General features: G+C 46.5%; 1 protein-coding gene across 4 annotated transcripts in view; it reads right to left on the reverse strand.

Annotated features, from left to right (window-relative positions):
• svep1 (sushi, von Willebrand factor type A, EGF and pentraxin domain containing 1) overlaps nucleotides 1–25,852 on the reverse strand; it is an 88,632-nt gene that overhangs the window by 30,712 nt on the left and 32,068 nt on the right. For 3 of the 4 annotated variants that reach the window (XM_042069585.1, XM_042069584.1, XM_042069583.1), the window contains exons 4-28: nucleotides 21,865–22,023; nucleotides 20,658–20,837; nucleotides 19,136–19,315; nucleotides 15,181–15,375; nucleotides 13,632–13,750; nucleotides 13,248–13,377; nucleotides 12,599–12,706; nucleotides 9,644–9,775; nucleotides 9,145–9,336; nucleotides 8,541–8,662; nucleotides 8,184–8,286; nucleotides 7,639–7,881; nucleotides 6,953–7,186; nucleotides 6,051–6,212; nucleotides 5,281–5,442; nucleotides 4,657–4,818; nucleotides 4,255–4,343; nucleotides 3,939–4,035; nucleotides 3,329–3,442; nucleotides 2,856–2,969; nucleotides 2,353–2,554; nucleotides 1,855–2,012; nucleotides 1,019–1,217; nucleotides 490–665; nucleotides 1–21 (exon numbers count right to left, since the gene is read on the reverse strand). The exon at nucleotides 1–21 is cut by the window's left edge and continues 104 nt beyond it. In XM_042069585.1, the coding sequence (XP_041925519.1) occupies nucleotides 1–21; nucleotides 490–665; nucleotides 1,019–1,217; nucleotides 1,855–2,012; nucleotides 2,353–2,554; nucleotides 2,856–2,969; nucleotides 3,329–3,442; nucleotides 3,939–4,035; nucleotides 4,255–4,343; nucleotides 4,657–4,818; nucleotides 5,281–5,442; nucleotides 6,051–6,212; nucleotides 6,953–7,186; nucleotides 7,639–7,881; nucleotides 8,184–8,286; nucleotides 8,541–8,662; nucleotides 9,145–9,336; nucleotides 9,644–9,775; nucleotides 12,599–12,706; nucleotides 13,248–13,377; nucleotides 13,632–13,750; nucleotides 15,181–15,375; nucleotides 19,136–19,315; nucleotides 20,658–20,837; nucleotides 21,865–22,023 (3,753 nt within the window). Of the gene's footprint in view, nucleotides 22–489; nucleotides 666–1,018; nucleotides 1,218–1,854; nucleotides 2,013–2,352; nucleotides 2,555–2,855; nucleotides 2,970–3,328; nucleotides 3,443–3,938; nucleotides 4,036–4,254; nucleotides 4,344–4,656; nucleotides 4,819–5,280; nucleotides 5,443–6,050; nucleotides 6,213–6,952; nucleotides 7,187–7,638; nucleotides 7,882–8,183; nucleotides 8,287–8,540; nucleotides 8,663–9,144; nucleotides 9,337–9,643; nucleotides 9,776–12,598; nucleotides 12,707–13,247; nucleotides 13,378–13,631; nucleotides 13,751–15,180; nucleotides 15,376–19,135; nucleotides 19,316–20,657; nucleotides 20,838–21,864; nucleotides 22,024–25,852 lie in introns of those variants that run through there. The other variant, XM_042069586.1, reaches the window with a different exon arrangement.

The raw sequence follows: 25,852 nt of genomic DNA on the forward strand, positions 1-25,852 counted from the left end.
CCAGCACGAGAACACCTCCACCTGGAGAGGGCACAGGCCACAGGTTAAATCACCCACAGCGACCAGAGACGCTCTTCAATCAATCAACAACAAAAAAACCCAGATTAATGGCATTAATGGCAACAATAATCAGTAACTATACAGTTAAGTGGGGCTTTGGTCCAAGCAGGAGTTGGGTTACATCCAGAGCTGTGTTTCCCAAAAGCACCCCTGGTCCATGGACATTATAACACTGTAACTTTTTCTAAAATGAACAGACTCATTTAACCATAGCACAACAACGCCTTGGAAGAAAACAGCCCTGGACAGCAATTCAGGCATGGATTCTTCATGCAGTCCCTGGTCAGTATAAGAAGCCTCTTACATTAGAGAAGTGTTTGGGTTTGGTGAGACCACACAGAAGGGCACTGCACCTGGTCAGTATGAGAAGCCTTCTACATTAGAGAAGTGTGTGTGTGTGTGGTGAGTAGGCTCAGAAGGGCACTACACCTGGGATGAAGGTGCCGACAGAGAGCCCTTTCCCGCCGTCCGAGGGGCTCCCGTCGATGTACACTCGCCAGTCCCCGTCCTCGCTGCTCCACGACACGCCGATGTGGTGCCAGAGGCCGTCGTTGACCGCTGGGCAGTCTGTGATGCGCTCCTTTCCGTTGACATACAGCACCCATCTGAGATGGAGGGACAAGAGGAAGACCATTTTAAAGAGGCTGAAAGCAACTATTTAGAAAGAGCTGACTGCCAATTTATCAATCATATACAAAAAATATAAAACAACCAATCAAATTACATCCCTCCCCTTTTGGGAACCTGAAGCAATGTAATGATTGGTTGGAAATTGACATTTGATCAGAACCACATTGTTTGTGTACGCTTTGTTTTTTTTCACACACACACACACACACACACTGGACAGATTGCTAAGCTAAGCTAACGGCAGGTGTATATTTTGTTGAGTCCAATGAAAAGTGTAATGGAGTACAGTCACAGGCTGCATCCTGTCAGAAGTTCAACTTGCACACACCCGTTGTAGTCGATGAGCAGGAAGGCATTGTCACTGCCTTCCACAGCATAGGAGACTGGCGTCCCGTAGTTCATCGTGTCCGATGACCTCATCCAGAACGTACAGGTGATCGCCCGCAACGACGGCATGACCCCGTCGATCATCACAAATCCGTGGATCCCGGACACCTCGAAGTCCAGGTTAAACGAGGTGGACATTTCTGAACATGTCAAGAGGGGAAGAAATAACAAAGTGTCCTTACTTTGGCACATCAGCAACTAGGAAAGTCAGCAAACTATCCCCACCCCACTTTTTAAAACAAGCTGCGAAACAGTGAGAACAATTAGCGCGGCTACTTTTTCGAAGCACCAGGGGTGACTCAATGCTCCAGACTGCGTTAAGTGCATCTGGCGGACGTTCAGCACTACTTCACAGAGCCATTCTTCATCATTACAGCGAATTTGCGTCTGGCTCGCCTCCTCCTCGAATTCCAATGACTTATGGGGGAAGCTGTTTCGTTTAACCGAGGACGACTGAAACAAGGTTGAAGCAGAAGTCTGACGTCCTCTCCAGACATAGCTGCTGTGCTGAGAAACACTATTATCATCAAAGAGGGAAAGGAGGGGAAAGTTAAGTTGAGATTGAGAGCTCTGCTCATTCTCCTCTGTCTGTCCCTGCTCATGGAAACTATTAGCTTTGCAAACGGAACCCTCCAGATTTTTCAATTTTCCTCCTTTCACTCCAATTACTAACTTATTTTCTCCCTTTCTCAGCTTTTACTGTATGATAACATTTCTGCCCTTTTTTCCTCTCTCTCTCTCTCGCTCTCTTTCTCTCTGTCGCTACGGTGTCTATACCTGTCTCACACCTGGTTCCATTGAACCCAGGGGGGCATCGGCAGGTGAAGGTGCCGGCACCGTCCAGGCAGGTGGCTCCATTCTCACAGGGGTTGGGGTCACACTCGTCCTCGTCGATCTCGCAGAGCTGCCCCCTGTACCCGCTGGCACACTCACACCTGACAGACAGGTAAGGTAAGGTAAGGTAAGGTAAGGTATATTTATTTACAATATATATGTTCGGCATTGAACACACAGCAGCATGGGCAACCGCATTAGGCTGTAGCATGGTACTATTGAACAATCAAGCCAGGGAGCAAAGCCATCACATAGCCAATTCATGAACATGACATTAGCTATACGCTTTATGATATTCGCTGGTACTGACCAGGGGCTAGCCATCTTTGAGGATTAAATCAGTGCTATATATATGATGATTTCACTTAGTATTGAATTCTAGTCAAATTCTGCAGTGCTGGGAGTAATAATGAGTGTCCAATCCACAATATAGATTCTTACCTGAAGTTATTGACTCCATCTACACAGGTAGCTCCATTCAGACAGGGGGCGCTGTCACATTCATTGACGTTGACCTCACAGTTGTCCCCAGAGAAGCCTCGGATGCAGGCACAGACATACTCCCCCACCAGATCCTCACACGCCCCACCATTCTGGCACGGGCTGGATGCACACTCGTTTATCTCCAGCTCACAACGAGAGCCTAGACACACAGACACACACACACACACACGCACACGCACACACACACACACAGACACAGACACAGACACAGACACAGACACAGACACACAGACACACACACACAGACACACACACACACAGTGTCAAGTGTTGTGAGTCTTTGCCATAATATCCATATGGAAAACTGTTTCACAGGCAACTGATAATTTTTTGTGTAAGACCGTTATCAACATGCTGAAAAAGTAACCAAAACTGATTTTTTTTTGCCTGTATCCAAAATAACCACAGCACTAATTTCTTTGACCGTCCAGCCAGCTGACCTGTGTAGCCGTCTGCGCAGCTGCAGGTGAAGTAGTTGACCTTGTCCACACAGGCGCCCCCGTTCTGGCAGGGCGAGGAGCTGCACTCGTTCACCTCCGCCTCGCACTGCGACCCTGCCAGACGACCCAAACAAACAAACGATTACAAACGATTACAAACGATTACAAACGCACAAACAACACACCGCCGCGCCACATTACTGTGCCGTGCCATGAGGCTGGCGTCCTCTTCAGCAGCAAGCGGGCGCTCCACACTACCCCCATGCCACCCCTCCACCCCTCCACCCCTCCACCACTCCCAGAACCCGCTGCCATCCCTCTCTCGCCGCCAGTCGGGTCGGTCACGCCTGAGGAGGCAGGCAATCCCCTACCAGGCACGGAAAAAGTGCCGCCACCGGAGCGCGTGCCGACGGGCTGACTCAGAGGCCGGCCGTGGCAGCGGCGGTGCGGTGTGGTGCGGACGGGTGCCATACCTACGAAGCCCGGCTGGCACTGGCAGTAAAAGTCTCCCATGCCGTCGCGGCACAGCCCGCCGTTCTGGCACGGCTCCGACTCGCATTCGTCAATGTCGCTCTCACACTTCGCTCCTGTGAGAAAGACAGAGAGGGAGGGAAAGAGGAGAGAGAGAGAGAGAGAGAGAGAGAGAGAGAGAGAGAGAGCAGACGAAAGTTTATTTTTCCTGTAAACCTAAAGCACGAGGGTGAATGATTCATCTGAGCCACACCAGTCCTCTTCCGATAGCTCCATTGGAATGTTTCTGCTGATCACGAGGGTTAAGTCGGGGCACGAGTAAGCCCGTCATTGGCATTGTCAGGGCTAATGCATCTCCAATGCAGACAGCTAAAGTCCTTTCATGTGTTTTGCACCAAGGCTTTCGCTGAACCAGCTGTTTTCACTCTTTGCTTCTGCGGCCTGATTTGTACCTCAGACTTGCGCTGATTAACAAATCCAGATGGCTAAAAACAAAAAAGAAAATAACCTGGACCTAATGTCGTCCAAAACAGCACAATGTTCCAGTCGCCACAGAGAGAAAAAGAGAGAGAGAGAGAGAGAGAGAGAGAGAGTGGAGATAGCTGGTCTTACCTGTGAATCCTGGTTGGCAGGTGCAGACGTAGCCGACCCCCACCTCCTCACATATGCCTTTGTTTTGACATGGGTTCAGGAAACACTCGTGAAACACCTGGGGAGCAGAAGACAAAGGCCAGGGATGCTTTGAGTCAGAGCGGGCAAAGTGAGCACACATTTGTTTCCATGTCGTCATTCCAAAGGGGCCCGGGCTACCCTTCTCCGACCCACATTTGGGAGAGAGTGAGAGAGAGAGAGAGAGAGAGAGAGAGAGAGAGAGAGAGACATTCATAAACAGACAGATAGACACCCAGGTCCTGAGTATGCCGCTCACCTGACTGCTGGCATGGTAGTCCGGCCCAGCGTCCACCTCAGGGGCTGACGTCGCACTCTCCTCCTTTGGCAAGAAACTGGACCCAAAACCTGAGTGGAAGGGAAAAATTGGGGGGGGGGGGGGGTGAAAACAGAACGTGACAAGGCAGAGAGAGAGAGAGAGAAACAGAGTGAGGAAGCAAGAGAGAGAGAGAGACAGAGAGAGAGGGAGTGCACATAATTCTCGCTGTCAAGCCTGGAAAAGATTATCTCAGAGCTTATTCATCATCCCCCCCCTCTCATCTGAGGCATATTTTTCCTTGCGCCGTTACTGCCATTTATTAGCGTAAGCGGGGGGGTGTGGGGGGTGTGCTGTGCTATCTGTCCCCGTGGGTGGGCAGGTGGACGCGGAGTGGAGACTCACTGGAGCACTGCTGGATGGCCGTGGCCCCGTTGACGGTGGTGGTGCCGTAGAAGGGGCAGGAGAGGCAGAAGGAGCGTCCCTCCTCGGGCTGGTAGTAGTCGTGCGGGCAGGGGTAGCACGGTACCAGGCCTGTACGGGAGAAGTGACCCGCGGAGCACGGTACTTTGGAGGCCAAAGGACACACACAACGAGAAAGAAAGAGAAAAAGAAAGAGAGTGAGATTGAGGGATTTATTCGAGATTTATCAGTGACTATGTGGTATGAATCAGTGCTTAAATGATACATTGCATGAGGCGTGATAGTGTTAAAAGAGTCAAACCAATTTGTTTTTTTCCCCTGCACTCTCCATTCCCAAAGCATTTAGAGCAACCACCCCTCCCCCCCCCCCCCACCTCCTCAGTATAATGAGGCGAACCAATCTCCCAGCGTAAACAAATTTATGGTGCAACTTCAAAATAATGGATGTGTGTTTTCCTGATCTGAAGGAGCTGGCATCGTATCAGAGCCCAATAGCCCATAAATTATTTATCCAGCACTTTAAACTCCAACAAGGGGAAGGGCTGAGGAGACTGGTAAAAAGCTCCTCCTCCTCCTCCTCCTCCTCCTCCTCCTCCTCCTCCTCACCTCCGCACTCGTTTACGTCCTGGGCTCCCCTGATGACGGTGGAGGTGTCCTCGGGGCACTTGATGCAGCGGCGGGTGCCAAACTCTGGCTGGTATTCGCCCAGCGGGCATGATTCGCACGTCTCCAGCCCCGTGATGGAGGAGCTGCCAGGCTTACACTGTTCTGCAGGTAGACAGGAGAGGAGAGCAAAACAGCAAAACAAATCTTAAAAAAAAAAAAGGATTCTGCACGCTTCTTTTCAAAGCCACGCATGACATGAAACAAAAGAAAGGAAAGGAAATCAAGAAGTGTGCGTACTACCATTTCAAGTATTTTGTGAGATTTGTTTTTAAAGATTTTTGTCCTCTGTCTGGGGTGTGTAGAATGACCTCTTCTAACTGATTCATGACTTCACCAAATGAACAGGGTGACCAACTGATTCATGACTTCACCAAATGAACAGGGTGACAGAAACACACGGTATGTATATGGGACTTTGGAGTGTAGATCAAATAAGTTTCACCTTTGCACTTCAGCTTTTGAAATGGAGATATAACCTTCACACTACGAACCATCTGCATCTGTACCCAGAAATGGATTCTGCAGCTGTTCTTGTGTTTTGAACAAGCTGACCAAAGTTGTCCATAAATGGTAGCCTTTTAGAAGACTAAATCTCCTTTGAGTTCCTATGACTGGGATCTAATACATTTTTATTACTTTTCTTATGACTTTTATGACTTCCAAATCCCAGCGGACGAGCTGGACGCTTGAGCTGGACGGTCGACGCTCACCTTTGCACTCGGCCTGGCTGCGGGAGTGTAGGTAGGCGGTGGAGAAGCCGGCTGGACAGGGCTTGCACTCCATCTGTCCCTCTTCGTCCTGGAAGGAGCCAATCCAGCAGCTCTCGCACTCGCCGTACTCCAGCGAGAAGTACGTGCCCAGGGGACACTGGACTGAGACACACACACACACACACACACACACACACACACACACACACACACATACACACAAACACACACACACACACACACACACACACACACACACAGGACAGCTGGTCAGAGCCCAATGCATGGATGTTAATACATGGGTAAACTTTCTGAGCAATGTTGTTGGGCATGGCAACATGTTGCCATCATCAATCAATTATCCAATCAGAACATGTTCATGCCTGCTGATGATTTAAGTCCTCCAGATAGAGATTTGTTGCCTGATATCAGAAAGAGCCCAAACAACACCAACACCAACACTTGGGAAAGAGCCCAAACAGTAACACTGCTTAACAACACTGCTCAAAGTGTATCATCACCTTAACTCTTAAAGGATTATGGGATGCTTTATGAGGGCTATATGCATTCAGGTGTCTTACGTTGGAGTTAGCGTTACTCTGCCCCTATCTCCACTACCATTAAGAAGCTTCATCAAAGGATGACACCTTTGTGAGCCTTAAATGTGTTAATAAAGACCCTCGAAAATTCCTTAGTGGGTTCTTTTAATTTATCTCTTTCCATTAAGAGTGTAGAAGTGAAAATATAGTGGCTAGTTTGAAATAAATGCATCAGTAAATCATTTAAAGCAAATACATACAATTACAGTAGACAGAATGACACCAAAGGGATCTTTAGAATTTGACATCTAGAAAGTTAGGAAACAAAAGACAGAACACGCCAGACACAAAGGCTCCACTTACCACACATGCGGCCCTTCAGCACAGAGCCCGGGCGGCAGTAGAGGGCGGCCCGCTTGCTCTCGAGGGACTTGGGGTCAGCCACGATCATCTCGGAGGAGACGTGGAAGGAGGTGAAGGGCTGCTTGCTGAGCGTGCGCTTCAGCCGGTTGGTCAGCTGCTCCAGGGCCCGCAGCAGCCGACGCTGGTTGACCACCTCCACCGAGTCGTTCCTCCGCAAGGGCAGCGGGATGCTTGCTGGGGAAATGAGGCCATGTTAAGTGGGACTTAAAGCAGATCACGTCATGCAGATTAAGAAGCCATCACGTCAAGTAGCCTGGCTATTGTTTGTTAATATTGTTCGTAAGAAGGCATTATATGGACAGGGTCATGAAGATTATAAAAAGATCTTTCATGTATCTATGGTGTATCAATCAACTGGTTTATCTCACAAAGAATTTGTGGAGAAAATCTCTGTTAAAAAGAATGTTCCAGAATCACAAAACATTTTTGGTGTTTAGAGTCTCTTTGACATCTGAGTGATTCTGATTTCATAAAATAGCCTCTCCACCTTTTCTGAGTAATAAAATGCACATAAATCAACAAGCAGTGTCCTCTGCTTCCTGCATGTTCTTCCCTTTCTCTGCCAGCTGCAGTTTGCATGTGGTAATGATTGAGATGGACACAGCTTGCCCTCACGTTGTCCGTACCGGTGATGTTGAAGTTGATCTGGATCTTCTGGTCCCGGGTCGGCCCGGCGATCTTGCGGTGTCTCTTGGCTCTCAGGGCATAATTGCCCCGGGGGTAAGTAGCCCGGGGGTAAGTGGCCCGGGGGGAGGCAGGCGCGTCCTGCTGCATGGGGGGCCCCTGGCTGTCGGTGGCGTAGCCAGCGTCAAAGTAGGCGTAGTCCTGCCCATTCTGCGAGCCCCAGTTGCTGCCCCAGCCCCCAGGACCTGGAGAAGACGGAGAACAAGCAGGAGAAGGGTGGAGGAGCTCCGTTAAGAGCAGACACAGGAGAAGGGTGGAGGAGCTCCGTTAAGAGCAGACACAGGAGAAGGGTGGAGCAAGCACCAACTCTCCAGAGATGCAGGGGAAGAATAAATCACAGCAGTTCTGTCACTGATAAACCCTCAATTTTCTTTGCATAGAGTAATTGGTACCCAAGATACCGTATGGTTTCATGCGATTTCCTGAACCTCTGTGAAAACAGTTATGGGGTCACAGGAGCAGGAGCTGAACTGAAAGTGACACCAACCTATTGCAAATCCATTCTCATAATAGTCGTACTCCAGACACTGGCCCTGTGACATCACCTCCAGCTTGCAGGCAATATCATCACCAGCGCATAATTCTGGGACCTGCAAAGGGAGAGATAGGTAGAGAGAGAGAGAGAGAGAGAGAGAGAGAGAGAGAGAGAGAGAGAGAGAGAGAGAGAGAGAGAGAGAGAGAGAGAGAGAGAGAGAGAGGTTGGCACTTACACATTTGCAATTTAATTCAATGTGATTTTATTAATACAGCAGCACAACATAAATGAAGATGTCTCAAGGCCTGCCTGTGCAAGCAATAATGTCATGTCATGTATGTGTGTGTTTGAAATCTGCTTTGCTCTCACCATGTCTTTCAGGGCTGTGTTAAACTCTCCTCTGAAAGACTTGAGCATGTCCTGGTCGTCACATCTGGAGGCTTTGAAGAGCATCTCGAAGGGCTTGAGGCCATTGTTGGCCACTCTGTTCACTGAGATGGACAGTGTGACAGTTAGATACACCAAACTGTGCAGGAGATTCATGTGCTGAGTAACATACAGACTCATATTTCATTAAAAGTAGATTCCCAAGTACACAACAAAGTGAAAATCTTGTGAAGGAGAGGGACTCAGAGACAGACAGAGAGAAGAGGAAACAGAGAGGAGAAGGTGAGACAGAGGAAGAGAGAGAGAGAGAGAGGAAAGAGAGAGTCTGTCTGTGTATGTGTGTGTGTGTATGTGTGTGTGTGAGAGAGTGAGAGAAAAAGAGTGTGAGAGCGAGAGTGTGAGAGAGTGAGAGATAGGTTGTGTGTGTGTGTGTGTATGTGTGAGAGGGAGAGAGGGCGAGAGTGTGTGAGAGAGGGAGAGAGGGTGAGAGTGTGTGTGAGAGGGAGAGAGGGTGAGAGTGTGTGAGAGGGAGAGAGGGTGAGAGTGTGTGTGAGAGGGTGAGAGTGTGTGTGAGAGGGAGGCTCACAGGAGCAGTCGGGCCGGTCTGGGGAGCGGGGTGGTAGCCAGACCCCATTATGAGCACAGAAGTAGCTGTGCACGGCATCCTGGGTAAAACTGTAGCCCTCCTGGCAGCGCAGTGTGCAGTTGACCCCCTCGTCCTTCTCCACACAGGTGAAGTCCGCATTCACCGGGGCATACGGCTGCACACACTTCTTCCCTGGTGTGGGATGGATGAACAAGATACATTATTTAAATAGATACACAAATCTTCGGCAAATATGATGTAATCTTCAGTTATAAATCTCAAAAGGAGACTATTAGGCTCATTGTGTTCCACAATTATAGCACAATGGGTAATGTGTTATTCCTCATTGCCTCATTATTGAGCTAATAAAGTTCTTTTCCTAGAATTCTGCATCATTGCAGTGTTAAATTTATGTGTATAAATCTTCACAATCAATTCAATATTGATGTAACTGTTTGGTCACAGCCTAGCCAAATGAAACACAGGTCTGGGCACATACCTTGAACAGTGATGATGAGTTCACAGGTGCGGTTGTTGCCAGAGGAGTCGGTGGCGGTGTAGAAGACCGAGGTTTCGCCGTCAGGGAACAGGGCACCGGGCGTGTGAGTGCTGGAGATGTTGAGGCGAGCTCCTGCAGGCAACGACACCAAAACCATGACGCCTTACGGAGAAAACAACCACAGCCGGACTCCCATACATACATTAAGCCTAGTTGTCCTACACTAAAAGAAAACTTAAATTAAAATCTGATCACTTCTACTCCTTACTGCTCCTGACAACATGCCCTGCACATTTCATACACAGATACACGGTCCCAAATCTACCCAAGCTGCTTTCTGGTTTTTAACCTCAAATGTATCAGTATCAATAACATTGAAAACCTGCTCAAAATTGCCCTCAACTGACCAGATCGACATTTCCTTTTGTAATGTAACAGAAACCTCTTCAAAGTTGTTGCTGATGAAGACATGGCTCCCAGTAGCTGATGCGGTCCACTTTTATCACATCACGACCACAGCTACACACAGTATGAGTCAGACCGGGGGAGCCGTTAAACAGCGTCTAATAAACCAGGGCATGTCGACATGTGAGACCGGCTCGTCTGGCCATTACATGGCTTCAAAATAATGCTGCCCTTGGCCAGGGAAGGGGTAATTGCTGGTGTCTGGACGGCTTAAGTACACAAAAGCACACGTGGGGAGCGAAAAAAACATGAGCGAGGCGAACAAACTGCTGCAGCGCAGTCAGTTTTATGGAGCTCACCTCAGATTGTTTCCACAGTTGAGCGAAAAGAGGAGAGAGAAAACGAAAAGAAAAACAGATAAACGTCTTCTCACTCAACAGAGGAGGGGAAATGGAGTGACAAGGGCATCTTTAGAGAGAGAGAGAGAGAAAGAAAGTAAAAGGCATCCTTGATGGACAGGAGGAGAGGACACGGAAAGAAACAGAGAGAGAGAGAGAGAGAGGGAGTGCATGTTAGAGAGAGTGAGAGAGATTTAGAAAGAGAGATAGAGAGAAAGAGTGTTTGAGAGAGAGTGAGATCTGGTTTCCGAGGCCGTCTGACACATGTCTGGCTGGCCCTGGTGGAGAGAGACGGTGTCTCCCTGACCACGGCTGCTTAATATAGCCGCCCGCCACTCAGGGTGCGGACATGGAAAAACAAAACACGCTGACGTCGGAGAAGGGCCTGAGTGACGTCGGCCTGCCATCTTGGTTCGTGGGGCAACCGCAAGCTATTCCTGTGTGACTGTGTGGGGCACTGCGGGCCCTCTGGCAGGAAATTTGCAAAATGTGAATGTTTGAGTGCATGTGTGTGTGTGTGTGCGTGTGTGTGTGTGTGTGTGTGTGTGTGTACAGAACATGTGTGTCTGCACGTGCATGTACGTGTGTGTCCAACAGTACAAAAAGTGAGAGGTTAGTGGTAGAAGCAGAGGTCCTATGCTCCATGGTCATGCCTTCATCACAGTAGCTACGCTACTGACAGACCCCAGTCTAGCATCAGCAGTACAGAGCATTAAAGATGCACTTGAAGTTTTTGTTGATATGGTAGTGCTGTTCTAGAGACCTATTGTTCATGCACATTATAGCATACGTGAACGCTTTGGAATCACCTGCATTAAGGTGTAAATGTGTCTTAAAACATTGTCTGATATTCATCTGAATTAATAACAATAATGAACACAATTTGCTTTCACAAACTGTGGCATTGATCTTGTCCATATTGAATATATCATTCAAACCTTCACAATGCTGGTTGGAAAAAGTCAGTGAACTCCAAGTCGAATGGCTTCAACAAAAGCTAATTTGAGACAGAAATTGATGAAACATTTGAGCGTGTGGTTTAGATCTACTTTCACTAATAAAAACACTTAAACATTTTGAGTTTGCTACTCATGAGAAACATTCTGACGTGAACCATCTCAGAACCATCTCAGAACCATCTCATCTCAGAAGACCTATAACAAAGAATTGCTGATTTCCATAAAGCAGAAAAAGGCTACAGTGCAATCTCAAAGAGTTTACATTCTTCAAACCACACATCAACAAACTGCCATACAAGGACATGATTCAGTACTATGGGTAGTGTGCTTAGGAGTGGGTATCCAGCCAAGACGATACCAAACAAAGTGTTCACTTATTTTTTCCACCAGCACTATGAATGTTTTATTATGGGGTATTATGGGGTACATTGTGTTTGTCTATACTAGTGATTTAGATGAAGATCAGATTATATTTTATGACCATTTAAAGCAAAAAAAAAAAACCCAAAAGGTTCACATCCAACATTTTTGTATTTATTTTTTTATAACAAAAGCTATATAAACGATATCGCATCTTAAGTAACCATCACCCTTTATTATACCGATCCTGTAAGGCTAACGGCTTAAAAGGTGAGGCTAAAATGGCTGAATAATAACGACTCTTAATAAAAGTGTGCCAAGACGACTACAATTTTAAGTTAAAATTGATATTCTCACTTTAACCTTAACCAACCCTGACATTAACACTCTAGAAGTGCAAGATGGGAAACAGAGGAATTTCCCTTTTTTCCTCCCATTTGCTATTGTCATCATTTGCAGCTTTATTGTATTTCCTATTGTTGCTTATGTAATCCCTCTTACTCCAGTCTTGGATAGCCTACTTTCCATCCTCTCCTCTCCCCCGAGCCATCCAGGTCCCTCGGGGGAGAGACAAAAGAGCCACCAAAATACAAACTAATGTGTCTACCACACGTTTGTTCCAGCACCTGAGTCGGCGCCACATGTTTTAAACGCATTAAACCCCTTGAAGGTACCAGGTTCTCATGGTCGTCTTGCCAGACTGTGACAGAGTCGCGGGCCCGGCCCTAGCATGCACGCTTTTCCAGGGCCTGCCCTAAAACGTTGTCTCCGCTAAGCCGGCGACGAGGAACCGTCCCCTCCTCCCCGTAGCTCTGCTTTGTCCGGGCGGATACCTGAGTTGTCGGAAAACTGAGGCTCTTCCCAGACGACGGCCGTCTCCGCGCCCGTCGCCTCCACAGTGGGTGGAGACCTGCACTTGTCAATCATGGGTGGCTCGGAGTCTGTGGAAAGAGAGAGAGGGTTTAATGGGATTTAGTCGGCTAAATGTCACCACCTGTCATGGTTGCACATCAAGGTAAAATAAAAACCAGCCACGGCATACAGTAACAATAACATTTAATTGTGTTAGGATCCCTTTAATACGTTCATCACTGCTGCCCTGACCAAGGCACTTAAGCCAGAGTTACTCAAGGACAGGGGTCGGTAACCTTTTTTGCCTGGAGAGCCACTTTTACCAAATGTATTATTTGTTTAATCTCAGAAGAGCCACATAAAGACAGTTACAAGAAAAAGTTAAGCCAGAGTTACTCCAGGAGGACTGATCCCTGCAATTGGTCTCTGTAAGTCACTTTGGATAAAAGCTCTATGTATCTAAATACATAGATAAAAAAAAATAAAAAATGTAGCGAGACAGTTTTGCTAACTAATTGCACAGCAATACATCAACCTTTCCCCTTTTCTCTGTAGAGGCTACCTAAGAGTTTATTAGTCACACATGTTTGTCATCAGACAGCGATGGGCTGTGTCTTGAGTTGAACCCACCAATAACAGTGACTGTGAAAGAGCAGTTGGCCTTGTTCCCGGAGCGGTCAGTGGCTGTGTAGGTCATCACCGCCGATCCGATGGGAAAGAGCTGATGCGAGTTTAAGACGGGCGTCACCTGGACTGTGACCTGCAGGGGTCAAAGGTGAACACAGTGTGAGTGTCAGCACTGATGTGGTGAGCGGGGGAGGTGAGCTAGGAGTCAACACATGTCGTAATCAACTCCAAATTAGATTATTCAGCCAGAGGCTTCTGCCAATGGGACTTATGGGAATAATCCTGAGGAGGCTCTCTGAGGCACAGTGTGGTTATCTCATCATAAGACAAATATTGTTATGGGCCAGTCTGAAGCGAGATGACTCCAGGAAGGGATTGAGGACTCACTTCGTCTCCGGAGCTGTCGCCCGCCATTGGCGGGCTCCAGCTGACGTTAGCCAAGCCTTGATGCTTTCCGGCCTCCGTGATGACTCCCTCGGGGCACTGGATCCACGGCGGCTCGGAATCTGAGGAGGAAGGCAAACGGGAAAACAAATGGAAGGACAGTACCACATGAAAGGAGGGGGTGGTGGTGCAGACACAAACAAACGGAGTGTGGCACGAGGACTCAAAGGAACACCAATTTAGCGCAAGTCGCGCGAGCGGCTTGTTATCGCCTGGGACTAGGCTGGGCGGCGGGGGTGAGTCAGTGCCGGTCTTCAAAACGCGACAGAGCTGGTCCCAATTAGCCTCGCAGTGCAGCGGCGCTTCAATAGCAACACTGCTGTTCTCAATTAGCCTTAAAGCGAAACACTGGGCCAGAGTCAATGACACAATTAATGATCTCAGTGCTATGCCAATTATCCAGTTCATCCTTGCACGAATGGAGAGCTTATGTGTTAGTCCCTGCTATGCACCTGTTTGATCGTGCTGGAAGTGCTGAGGACATCTATCCCTGTGCTCCATTTAAACAGCAGGACTTAGATGGTGTGGGTGCTTCCAGTAGTACATTTCAAAATGATAAGCCGACAGAAAACATTGTAATGAGTTTTAATTGTGTTCAGCTTTTAAACCCAACCAAAGTCAATAAACCCCATTTGTTCCATTTAATGAGCCAACCTAATGTAGGTGACAGGTAGTGATTGTCATCGCCAGAACCTGTAGCTCATTCCTACCCCGCTACGACTCGAGTCATCCTCATTTTTCATACGGCTCATGCCAGCTGAAACTGGCTGACAGAGACTCATCTGTTCCAATTATGTGCAGGATGCAAGCCACCCTGCTCCCAGCCACCCCTCCCACCCCCCCCCCCCCCCCCCCTCCTCCCCCCCCCACCTACGCCCCGTCCGCTACAGCATCTGCCACGGCAGAACAAAGCCCGGCGAGCCGCCTCCTAATCAAACCCACCTGCGCCTTCTCTCCCCCATTAAGCAGGGAAATACTTCTGCGCTTAAGTAATAGCGCTGACGAGAGCGCCTGGAAGGCCGTCAGCTGTGCGACGGCGTCTTCCTCCCTCACTTTTCCCATCGTAAAACACACGGAGAGATGCGGAGGGCAGGCCGAGGCGGGCGTGGATGACGGTGGTGATGGCGGACCGTTCGAGCTTAAGAGCTGGATGACTCCATGCGCCTGCATAGCTTGTCCGTTACATATTGCTTTATTGCTGTTAATGTTTCCGTGCCTGTTTCGGATGTTGCCTTCCCCCCTGTTTGGTTTAACGGCTTCGCTTTGTTTGTTGGAACCACTGAGGAATATGCGCCTGTTCCACTTGAAAAGTGTTTGGTAACTTGGGACTTCATAAACACGGAACATTGCTAATACTGTGCATATGTTTCCCACACCGCTACACCCCGCTGGGCATCGACTAATACAGACATGCATGTGTAAGCTACACACACCAACACACACACACACACACACACTCATACTCACACACACACATACACACACGTCGTACCTACACATGATGCTTTATGCAGGTTTGGACTCCACTCCCCAGTGGCTAGGCATCGCACGGGTGAGTCGCCCTGGAGACGGTAACCCGGGCGACAGTTCAGTCGGCAGGAGGCCCCGCTCCTCAGCTCCCTCGAACCGCAGGCAGGGGGCGACAGAAGGACATGTTTCTGTGGGACAATGGGAGGGCACCTCACCTCTAAAAGGGGAGAGAAGATAGGAGGAGAGGACGAGAGGAGAAGAGAGGAGGGGAGAGGAGGAGGAAGAGAGGAGAGGGGGAACAGGAGAAGAGGAGAGAAGAGGGTAAGAACAGAGCCGATAAGAGGATGACGCAAACAGTGAAGTGATAAGATGAGACGAGAAAAGAGACAGAAGAGAGGTGGAGCGGTGAAGGAGAGGAGATGAGCAGCAGAGAGAGAGAGAGAGAGAGAGAGAGAGAGAGAGAGAGAGAGAGAGGCGGGTATATGGTTAAAATCCACAAGCACACAGTGGCAATCCAGTTTGACTGACGTCAGATATAATTACACTAGCCTCTACTCTGATACTTGCAGTTACGAGAAATGATTTGTCAAACCGTGACAAAAACACTCATTTCTGGCTGTAATGAGTTTTCTGGTCAGCAGGCCCGCTTCTTCCAGAGAAGCCGGCGACGATCCCTAAAGCTGTAAATTAGTGCGCAGCAAGCGCAAAAACGTCCACGGAAATGACATCTAAGAACAAAACCAACCACAAAACTGTTACTGGCATGGGCCTCGTGCATTCTTGGATGCACTGTAACTTAGAGAAAGAGAGAAAGAGAGAGAGAGAAAGAAAGAGAGAGAGAAGGGGGGAGGAAAAATATCTTTGGAGTGGAAAAATGACTTTGAGTAGTGTTTGCGTCCTCTAAAAAATGAAATGAGGCAAGTAAAAGGGAAGCTCTGACGAAAAATGTGATAAAACATCTAAAACAGAGAGGGGGGCAATTACTCAGATGACAGAAAGACTGAGGAATGAGGAAGAGGCAGAGAGATAGAGAGAGAGAGAGAGACAGAAAGTGAGAAAGAAAGAAAGAAAGAAAGAAAGATAGAAAGAAAGAAAGAAAGAAAGAAAGAAAGGCATACACTGTAGTTCAACAAAGAGAGTAGAATGGAGTTCAACAGAAAGGTGCTGAGAGAGTAAGAATGAAAGAGGGAGTAGAGAGTGAGAGGTAGAAAAGAGAGAGAGTCGGAGACGAAGGGAAAGTGCAAGAGTGAGAGTGAGAGAGGTAGAAAAGAGAGAGAGAGAGAGCGCAGGAGGGGGAAACCCCTAAACAAACACAGCAACCCGCAGTGGAGGCATTAGGCATAATGACAGTGTAGCCGGCGTTCAGACATTCACACAAACAAACTGTAACTCAATCAGAGGCACAGGGCCTGATGGGGCTGATAAACAGAGGCGGCAGGAAGACGAGAGGAGAGGGGAGAAAAGGGGAGGAGAGGAGAGAGGAGGAAAGGAGAAGAGAGGGGAGGAGAGGAGAAGAGAGGCAAGGAGAAGAGAGGAGTGGGGAGAAGAGGAGAGGGGTGAGGAGAGGAGAAGAGAGGCAAGGAGAAGAGAGGGGAGGAGAGGAGAGGGGTGGGGAGAAGAGGAGAGGGGTGAGGAGAGGAGAGGAGGAGAAGGGGAGGAGAGGGGAGAGAGGATAGGAGAAGGGAGGAGAAGAGAGAGGAAGAGAAAAGAGGAGAGGAGAAGAGAGGAGGAAAGAGGGGAGAGGAGGGGAGAGGAGAATAGGGCAGAGGGGAAAAGAGGAGGGGAGGACAGGGAGGTAGAGGGGAGGAGGAGAAGAGAGTAGAGAGGGGAGGAGGAGAGGAGAGGGGGAAGAGCAGAGGAGAGGAGAGGGGGAAGAGGGGAGGAGAGAGGAGAGGAGAGGACAGGAGAGGAGAGAGGATGACAGAGGAGGACAGGAGAAGAGAAGAGGAGAGGAAAGGGGAGGAGAGGATGGGGAGAGAAAGAGAGTAGAGACAAGATGAGAGGAGAGGAGGGGAGAGGAAGAGAGAGGAGCGTCTGGGCGCTCAGGCAAGGCATGCAGACGGCTGCTGCCGGACTCCAAACGTGGAGCGGTGACTCACAGGGGTGAGAAGTGGCAGAGCTGCCACACACAGACATATACAGCACACACACACACACACACACACACATACAGACATATACAGTACAGATATATGTGAGCGCACGCATGCACACACGCACACACAGACATACTGTACAGTATAGACAGAGACAGACAGACAGATAGACACACACACACACACACACACACACACACACACACACAGACACACACAAACACACACACACACAGACATACTGTACAGTATAGACAGAGACAGACAGACAGATAGACACACAGACACACACACACACACACACACACACACACACACACACAGACACACAGACACACACACACACACACACACACACACACACACACACACGTCCTTGTCTAGTGATCCACATATAGCTTAGATCAATGGACCAAAAGTCAACTGGGTGCTGAATCCTTACTGTGGCATAATGAATGTATTGAAAAAAGACAGCAATCACAGTTCCTTAAAAAAACTTGCAATCGCCACACAAACGTTTCGAGCCAAAAGCTCTTCTCCAGCGTGATCATGGTGATTTAATATCCATATAAACATAATAAACATACTCACACACAGAAACATGCAGACATACTGTATACAGTGCAGACACACATGCACACACACCCTTGTCTAGTGATGCACATATCCATATAGACATACTCACACACAAGCACACATGTGTGAGTACACTGTTGTCTGCACACCACACTATTTTTATTAGTATTATTATTATTATTAGTATAGATATTTTATTCACCGATTGGGTTAAATGCAGAGACCAAATTTCCCTCACGGGATCAAAAAAGTATATATACTTATACTTATACACTATACACCCCACCACATTCAGGCATGTAACATAAATACATAGCTTGCACATAAACACACACGCACACCTGCTATTAAAAACTTTACTGGTTTAACTATGCGTGAGAATAACTACAGTATATATGTACTGTATGTATATGTTTAAGTGTGTGACGCATGAGGAGTATACAGTAAATATGTGTGTGTGTGATAGACACGGTGGACAGATGAGAGGACAGATATATTCTCTCTCTGGGGTGATGTAGTGTGGCTGAGCACAAATCCAGACCATATGTGCAACCACTGTGCCCTGCAAGCTCTGTGTGTGTGTGTGTGTGTGTGTGTGTGTGTGTGTGTGTGTGTGTGTGTGTGTGTGTGTGTGTGTGTGTGTGTGTGTGTGTGTGTGAGGGGGACAAAAAGACCAAAAAAAAATCTGGAGCAAAGGACGTCAGCTCCACGTCACCATGCGTTTGATGCGGCATGGCTTGGATGATGAATGTTACTTCATTCTGTATTCATTATGTATGGGCATATTTTTAACTCTGGGGCAAAGCACGGGTCACCCTACTACACAAACAATTTTAAAAACCTTTACTCAGTGACCAAGTTTCTTGAAATGTGCTCTGATAAAAATATAACAATGCTGAAACAATGTTATCTTGATTTATAGTGCACTGCACAAGTACTCATATATGCAGATAAACTCTTATATACACATAGGGAACATAAAACCCCACACATACTTATACTGTACAGACACATACAGTATGTTAAAACCACACTACCACAGAGAAACTGATAACGCTAAGATACACAACTGATATATAAAAATAGCCTCACTTGGATGACTGGTTAACAACACACACACACACACACACACACACACACACACTCACAAAACACACACACACACACACACACACACACACACACACACACACACACACATTCAGACACATGGATATACACATTCAGACACATGGATATATACATTCTGTATACATACAGGATGTCTCATACAGAGATACCCATTTAAGAGACTTGCAGGCTTACCCACACACCGTGGCAGGGGCCCGTTCCACTGGGAGTTGCTCTGGCAGGTCAGCCTGGCGTTGCCCACCAGTCGGTAGCCTTTGGCACAGCGCACCTCACACTTCACCCTGTGGGGGATACCACCCTCGGAGCAGTTCACCTGGCCATGGGGCGGTGCCGACAATTTAGGACACGAGCGCACTGTATAAAACACACACACAAACAAGAAAATACACCATTAGGAAATCCTCAAAACATATTGGAGAAAAAGCTAAGTTCGTTCATATGCACCTTTCATTCATGTGTGGATGACCCGGGTTCGATTCCCTACCCCTCTGTAAGTGGCCTCTGCCAAAAACCTTATCTTTATCTTTACCTGGATAACTTTAAGGTTCAGTAATTATATTATACATATGTAATATAATACATGACAGATTCATGACAGATTCAACGTAAACATTCAGAGGTCAGTTAGCTGGTGCCTGTTTTGTGTTGAGGCTCACTTGTGACCAGCAGTGTCACATTTCAACCCTGAGAATAGTGTGGTGGTGGTAGCAGTAGCTACCAGCCACCGAGCCAGTGCACACACATAGCGGGGCGTAGCAGCGGGCTTCCAAAAGAAGAAAGGAAACGAAATGGGCGAAAGGCACCAGGCCGAGTCTGCGGCGAGGATTTCTGGGACCTGTAATTTCTTTCAAAACAGAGCACCCAGAATAGTGTTGATCCAACACGGCTTGGCCCGCTTAGGCTGAGGTCTCTCGAAGAGCACTTAGCGTCTCGGCTTTCATCGCCAGGGACGCACCGAAGCCCCAACCCTCAGGCCGTCTAGTGCGGGAGGTCCCACTACGCTATGTGGTGTAGCGTGTGTCTCTGCACCTACTTTCTGTATGTGTGTGGTTGCGTGTCTGTGTATGTATGCGTAGAACAGGAAGAAAGAGACAGGCAGAGAGGAAGGAGAGTGAGACAGAGCAAGAGAGAGGATCATATTAGCATTTTTGCTTATAGCTAGTGCTCTTTCAGTTTTTCCATTCGCCTCCATTCAGTCCTCTTGCTTTACATATGAAGTCAATCCGCAGCGGCCATGTTGACACGCAAGGATACATTTACGAGCATCCCGCCAGCTAAGCCTAAACCGTTGGACAGGTGAATATTAGCTATGGCGCTGAAAAAACACATTCACCAAAACTAAAAGGTCAGGCATCTCAGAGCTCTCTGAAACGCTTCCAGTCATGCAGTAATAAATGAAACGTCTATAAAAGGCAAGATGTTCTCATCAAAAACAACAGTGATTAGAGAGGAGAGAACAAAAGGAAAAACTACAAAGAAAGAAAGAAAGAAAGAAAGAAAGAATGAAAAAAAAGGGAAAGTGCCTGAGCATGACAAATGGAGGAGAAGACAATAGGGAGGGTCATGGCAGAGACAGACTCCATGAAGACTTGCATGCCAAAAGCGGTTGAAGTCCAAAAGGCCATCCCGACTGAGCGTGCTCTGTGGACTGGACTCCTTCCCTCCCTCCGTCCACACTGTCTGCTTGCTTACTCACCCCTGCAGCTGGCCTCCGCCCCTGACCAGGTGCCGTCGGGCTGGCACAGACGGATTCCGCTGCCCTGCAGTTCGAAGCCTGGCTTGCAGCGCACGCCGCAGGCGGCGTTGAACTGGTTATTACACAAGCCCTGAATGAAGAAGCCATTTTCTGGCGGCAATAGCTCTGGACAGTATACCACTAGGGAAAGGGAGGGGAAAGAGAGAAAGAGAGAGAGAGGGGGGGGGGGGGGAGAGAGAGCAGAGAATAAAAAGATTCAGTCAGGACAAGGACAAACGAGTGATACCAAAGCCAAATATCATTTATTAGCCCAAGGATAAAACTGAGAAACATCCCATAGGTGTCATAAATTAATTTGCTTGGACTGTAAGGCAGTGGAATAATAAAGATCTTAGCCCTGGACCCAGTTCTAAAACTATAGGCCTACTCCCTCACAACTCAATTGTTCATGCTGTTAGCAAGGCTGATATCTTCCATAGTTCCATTCCCAGACACACCATGAGGTAGTACCATCTTCAGGGGAAAGTCCGTAGGAGTCGATTGCTGAGTGTGGAGTAACACGCTCTGGAAATTCACAATTTCATCGCCGTTTTAAAAAAAAAAAAAAAAACATAGTCCAGTCCATACAACTTCATTTACATTTCGAAAGAAATACTAGACTATGTTTTTTTTTTTTTTTTTTAAAACGGCGACGAAATTGTGAATTTCCAGAGCTGTTACTCCACACTCAGCAATCGACTCCTACGGACTTTCCCCTGAAGGTGGCAGCAAAGATGGCAACATTTCCGGAAAGGTACTGGCTTGATGAAATTCATTCTGGACTCTCTATCCGACCACATAAAGACCTCGGGATACTTCGGTTTGGCTTTAGGGACCCTCTACTCACTACCACGTAAGTGTAATGTTGTTTGGAACTGTAGAAGAGGTATAAAAATAGCGTTTTGTAGCGGCGAAATGACATGCCCGCGTCACTTCCAGGCTAACGAGTTTTGACTAAAAACGGTAACATCGAACTTTCTCAAAACACATCCGAATGACATGATTTGGATGTCAACTCAACGTATGTACTCCCAATCATCCGTAAATTGATCTAAAGTGCATTTTACTCCACGTAATTCCTTTAATTCTAATTCTTAATTCTTTACAGGTACTCTGTTATCCAGTAACATTTTGGCTTCATAATATGTTTTTTTAACTATTAAGTTACCTTCGCAGGTCTTGCCTGAAGCCTTATAGCCCTCCTGGCATACGCAGTCGTCGAGGGCAGTGCTGCCTGGTTGGGAGGTGTGGTGTTGGTATGGGCAGGGGATACAGGTGCTTAGGCCTCCAGGTGCTGCCTCTGGCTTGTAGGTCCCAGATGGACAAGCTGGAAGACAAAACACAGAGACAACTATTCAGCATGACACACAGTGTCAGTGTCCATTCATATTGAGTTTGTGATTTGAGAATTGTGCACACACAAGAGGGGGGCATTCATGTCAGTGGTGTAGCCCAGTGAACAAAAACATATTTTTTTCATCGTCAATATAAAATTGAAGATACAACTAGAAAATGTAATTTCGAGGAAATTACCAGTGCATGAAAATATAAACATACTGTATATTAACATAAAATGCAAAACAAACTTTTATTTGGAAACAGTTGGCAGGAGTCATAGTTGATAACAACTGACAGTTGAAATGTCTGAACAGTTAAATAGTTGAGTAGTTTAAATAGTTAAATTATTTAATAGTGAATTATTGTAGTGAGGACATTTATTTTGAAACAGTTGTGGGCAGAGGAAATAGGAACAGAATCTGTAGTCTTAAGAGAGCCAGATTGTATGCTTAAAGCCTGAGACAGAGTATATAGTTTAAAAGTTGAATTTAGATAGTGTAATGGATGTTGATAGACAGAAAGTTGAATGGATGTTGATAGGCAGATTGTTTAATGGATGTTGGTGGATAGTTTAATGGGTGGATTATTGAATGGTTTGAAGAGGATGAATGGATAGAAAGTTGGATGGAATGTGCCTTATATCCTTGTAGAATGGAGAGACACAGAGAGAGTTGGCATAGTCGAGTAAAAAGCAGTTGATACAGGTGCAATCAGTTTAACTGGCCCTTTGATGGGTCCTAGTTGAGCAGCTGGAAGTTGATACAGGTGCAAATCAAGTTAATTAGACCATTGTGATGTCATCAGCCCATGTTAAGTCTATGGGGAAAAATAAGCTTGTTTTTTTTATTAATATCTCAAAAAGTATACATTTACAAAAGTGAAAAATACATTCCTCAAGTGTCCTTCTCAAGACCTACGTTACAAAGTTTGAACGAATTTTCTACGTTAAACGGTTAAAGCTGAATTAGACGCAGAAATTTGGTGGGAAGAAGAAGAAGAAGAAGAAGAAGAAGAAGAAGACTTCGGATAACAGAACAGTGCATTTTCCTGCACTGTAATTATTACCCTAAAAACTGATACACATTTCAGTTACTTGTTTGCGTCATCTTGTCACAGGTGGTGTCAGTTTGAAGAACGTCAACAAGACCAGCTAGCCCAGCGGTCCCCAACCACCGGGCCGTAGCCTACGACAAGAGTTTAAAAAAAATGCATGCAAACTAAATAAACTCAATTTAATTCGCAATAATGTCTCATTCGCAATAATACCCACTGACGATGGTGAGCCAGATACCTCAAAGAAAAAGAAGGGGTCATTCAATACGAAATATGACGAGTCATATTTAAAATATGGTTTCGCAGAGACCGGTAACTCGCATGCACCAAGTCCTTTATGTGTGGTATTTGGCGATAAGTTGTCAAACGAAGCAATGAAACCATCAAAGCTAATGACATCTAGAGTCCAAGCATCCTACACTTAAAGAAAACCCCTTGAGTTCTTTGAGCGTAAGAAACGCGAGCAAGAAGGACAAAAAACTAGTGCGTTAAGCAACCACATCGGTGAACGTGGCTGCGCTAAAAGTCTCATAGTGGCTAGTCGGATTGCTAAATCTAAGAAGCCCTTTACTATTGGGGAAGAATTAATTCTGCCTGCTGGTAAAGGCATGTTCAAGGCAATGAACTCCTTGGGGAGGCTGCAGCTAAAAAAATAGCTCAGGTACCGCTTTCTGCAAGCACTGTCCATAGGCGAATTGATGATATGTCAGAGGATATTGAGGCACAGTTGTTAGAGGGCGAATGGGTCACCGTGGTACGCTATCCAAGTTGGTTGGTTGCAGGTCACTGGCCAGAGTGTTTGAGTTGCGAGAGCCGCTGCAGAGATTTCTTACAGAAAAAAAGTCACCGTTAGCTGCATATTTTAGTGATGAGGGCTGGGTGTCAAAACTCGCTTACCTGTGTGACATATTCGGGTTGCTTAATGACCTCAACCTGTCACTGCAGGGGAGAATGACGACTGTCTTGAAACTGGCAGATGAAGTCGCTGCATTTAAAGCCAAGCTTAATTTGTGGGTACGACGAGTGGATCGGGGTGTATTTGATATTTTCCAAACAGTAGTGGGGGTTTTGGGAGAGACTGAGGCAGGGCCCTTTCTCTCGCAGCTGGTGCGCGATCACCTTGTTGCGCTTTCAAATGAGTTTGAACTACTTCCCATCCTCCAAAGATGCACGGCAAACCAATGAGTGGGTCCGCAACCGATTTGTCAATATCCCGAATAGTCCTAACTTGTCAGCGCAGGAGGAAGAGCAGTTGATCGAAATTGCAAATGACGGTGGTCTTAAGAGTGTGTAGGCTATGAGGAAACCTCTCTGCAGAGGTGGAAAGTAACGAAATACATTTACTCACGTTACTGTATTGAGTAGTTTTTCTGTGTATTTTGTATTTTTTAAGTAGTTTATAAAATCGGTATTTTAAATTTTACTTGATTACATTTTGAGTGAAGTATTGTACTTCGCTACATAAAAAATCCCATCCGTTACTTGAGTAAAAAAAAAAAAAGTTAAGACTAACGAAAACAGAAAGGGAGAGAAAAGAAATTGCGCCCTAAACCACTAGCCTAGTGATAATGATCAGCATGTAGCCTACAACAGGACATGAATCAAGCTGGCGCCATGCAGTCTTTCTGAAAGGGATGGAGATGGAGCTGGATCACGAGATACATCAGATTACATGTGTAGCCTAACCTATGAAAGTGTATTTTCCGCTACTTCAATGGGTTGTCTCAGTTCACTAATGATAGCTGAGATATTCAAGTAAACACCATGGGATTTCGTGTTTTGACGTTTGTGCTCACCTTTCTTTGGAAAGAAGTTTATTAGCATTTGTTTCCCCTCATTTTGATGTCTCTCTTTTTAGTAACCTGACTTGGCTTTCTTGGAGGAAACATTGCACCAGCAGCACAACAATTAGCTGTCCACAACTAGCGATGCTCAACTAAATAAACAAAAGATAGACTACCTTATGAATCATGCAGGCGGACTAAACCATTTAGCTCTTTAGCAAGGGAGAGTGACCTTAGACAGTTTTCACTATGTTTTGTATACAAAATCCAGTCAGTCAAACTTTAAATTTCGTCTGACATTCATTTTGACATTTAATTTGGAAGTTAAAATATTCAGGTAAAATAAATATATGGTGGACATATATATATATTTTTTTTTTTTCAGTAATTAGCTTAAATTTCCATTGAGTCTATTCGAAATTTTCACCACACATTATATTAACACACATTTAAAAAATCCAAACATAAGAGTTATGTGTATTAAAGTGGAATGACACAGGAAAAAAGTATTGAACGAGCCTACAGAAATTTCTTCAATACTTTGTGGAAAAGCCAAAGTATCAGGTGTGATTTTGGCCCATTGTTCTAAACAGATTCCAGGGGTCCCTCTTGTGAATCCTGATCTTTAGTTACTTCCAGAACTGTTTAATTGAATTGGCTGCCTTCAAGTCTTTCTGGAGCTTACTCCGAGTGGTCCTTGGCTTTTGGAATTGACTATCCTTCTGACTCCCTGGTCAGAAATATTGCGAGGAGATCCTGCATGGCAGTGATGTTTCTTCCACTTGCAGATAATGGCTCCCATGCTGCTTACTGAAGATTCTGAAGTTTTGAAATGCATCTGTAACCAGTTTCATTGATATGTTTTGCAACAATAAGGTTGCAAAGGTCTTGGGAGAGCTTTTTGCTTTTATCCATCATGAAATGTTTCTTGTGTGACACCTTGGTAATGAAAAACCTTTTTATAGCCCATCAATATACTAA

Source organism: Alosa sapidissima, chromosome 18, assembly GCF_018492685.1.
Source record: "Alosa sapidissima isolate fAloSap1 chromosome 18, fAloSap1.pri, whole genome shotgun sequence".
Classification (NCBI taxonomy): domain Eukaryota; kingdom Metazoa; phylum Chordata; class Actinopteri; order Clupeiformes; family Clupeidae; genus Alosa; species Alosa sapidissima.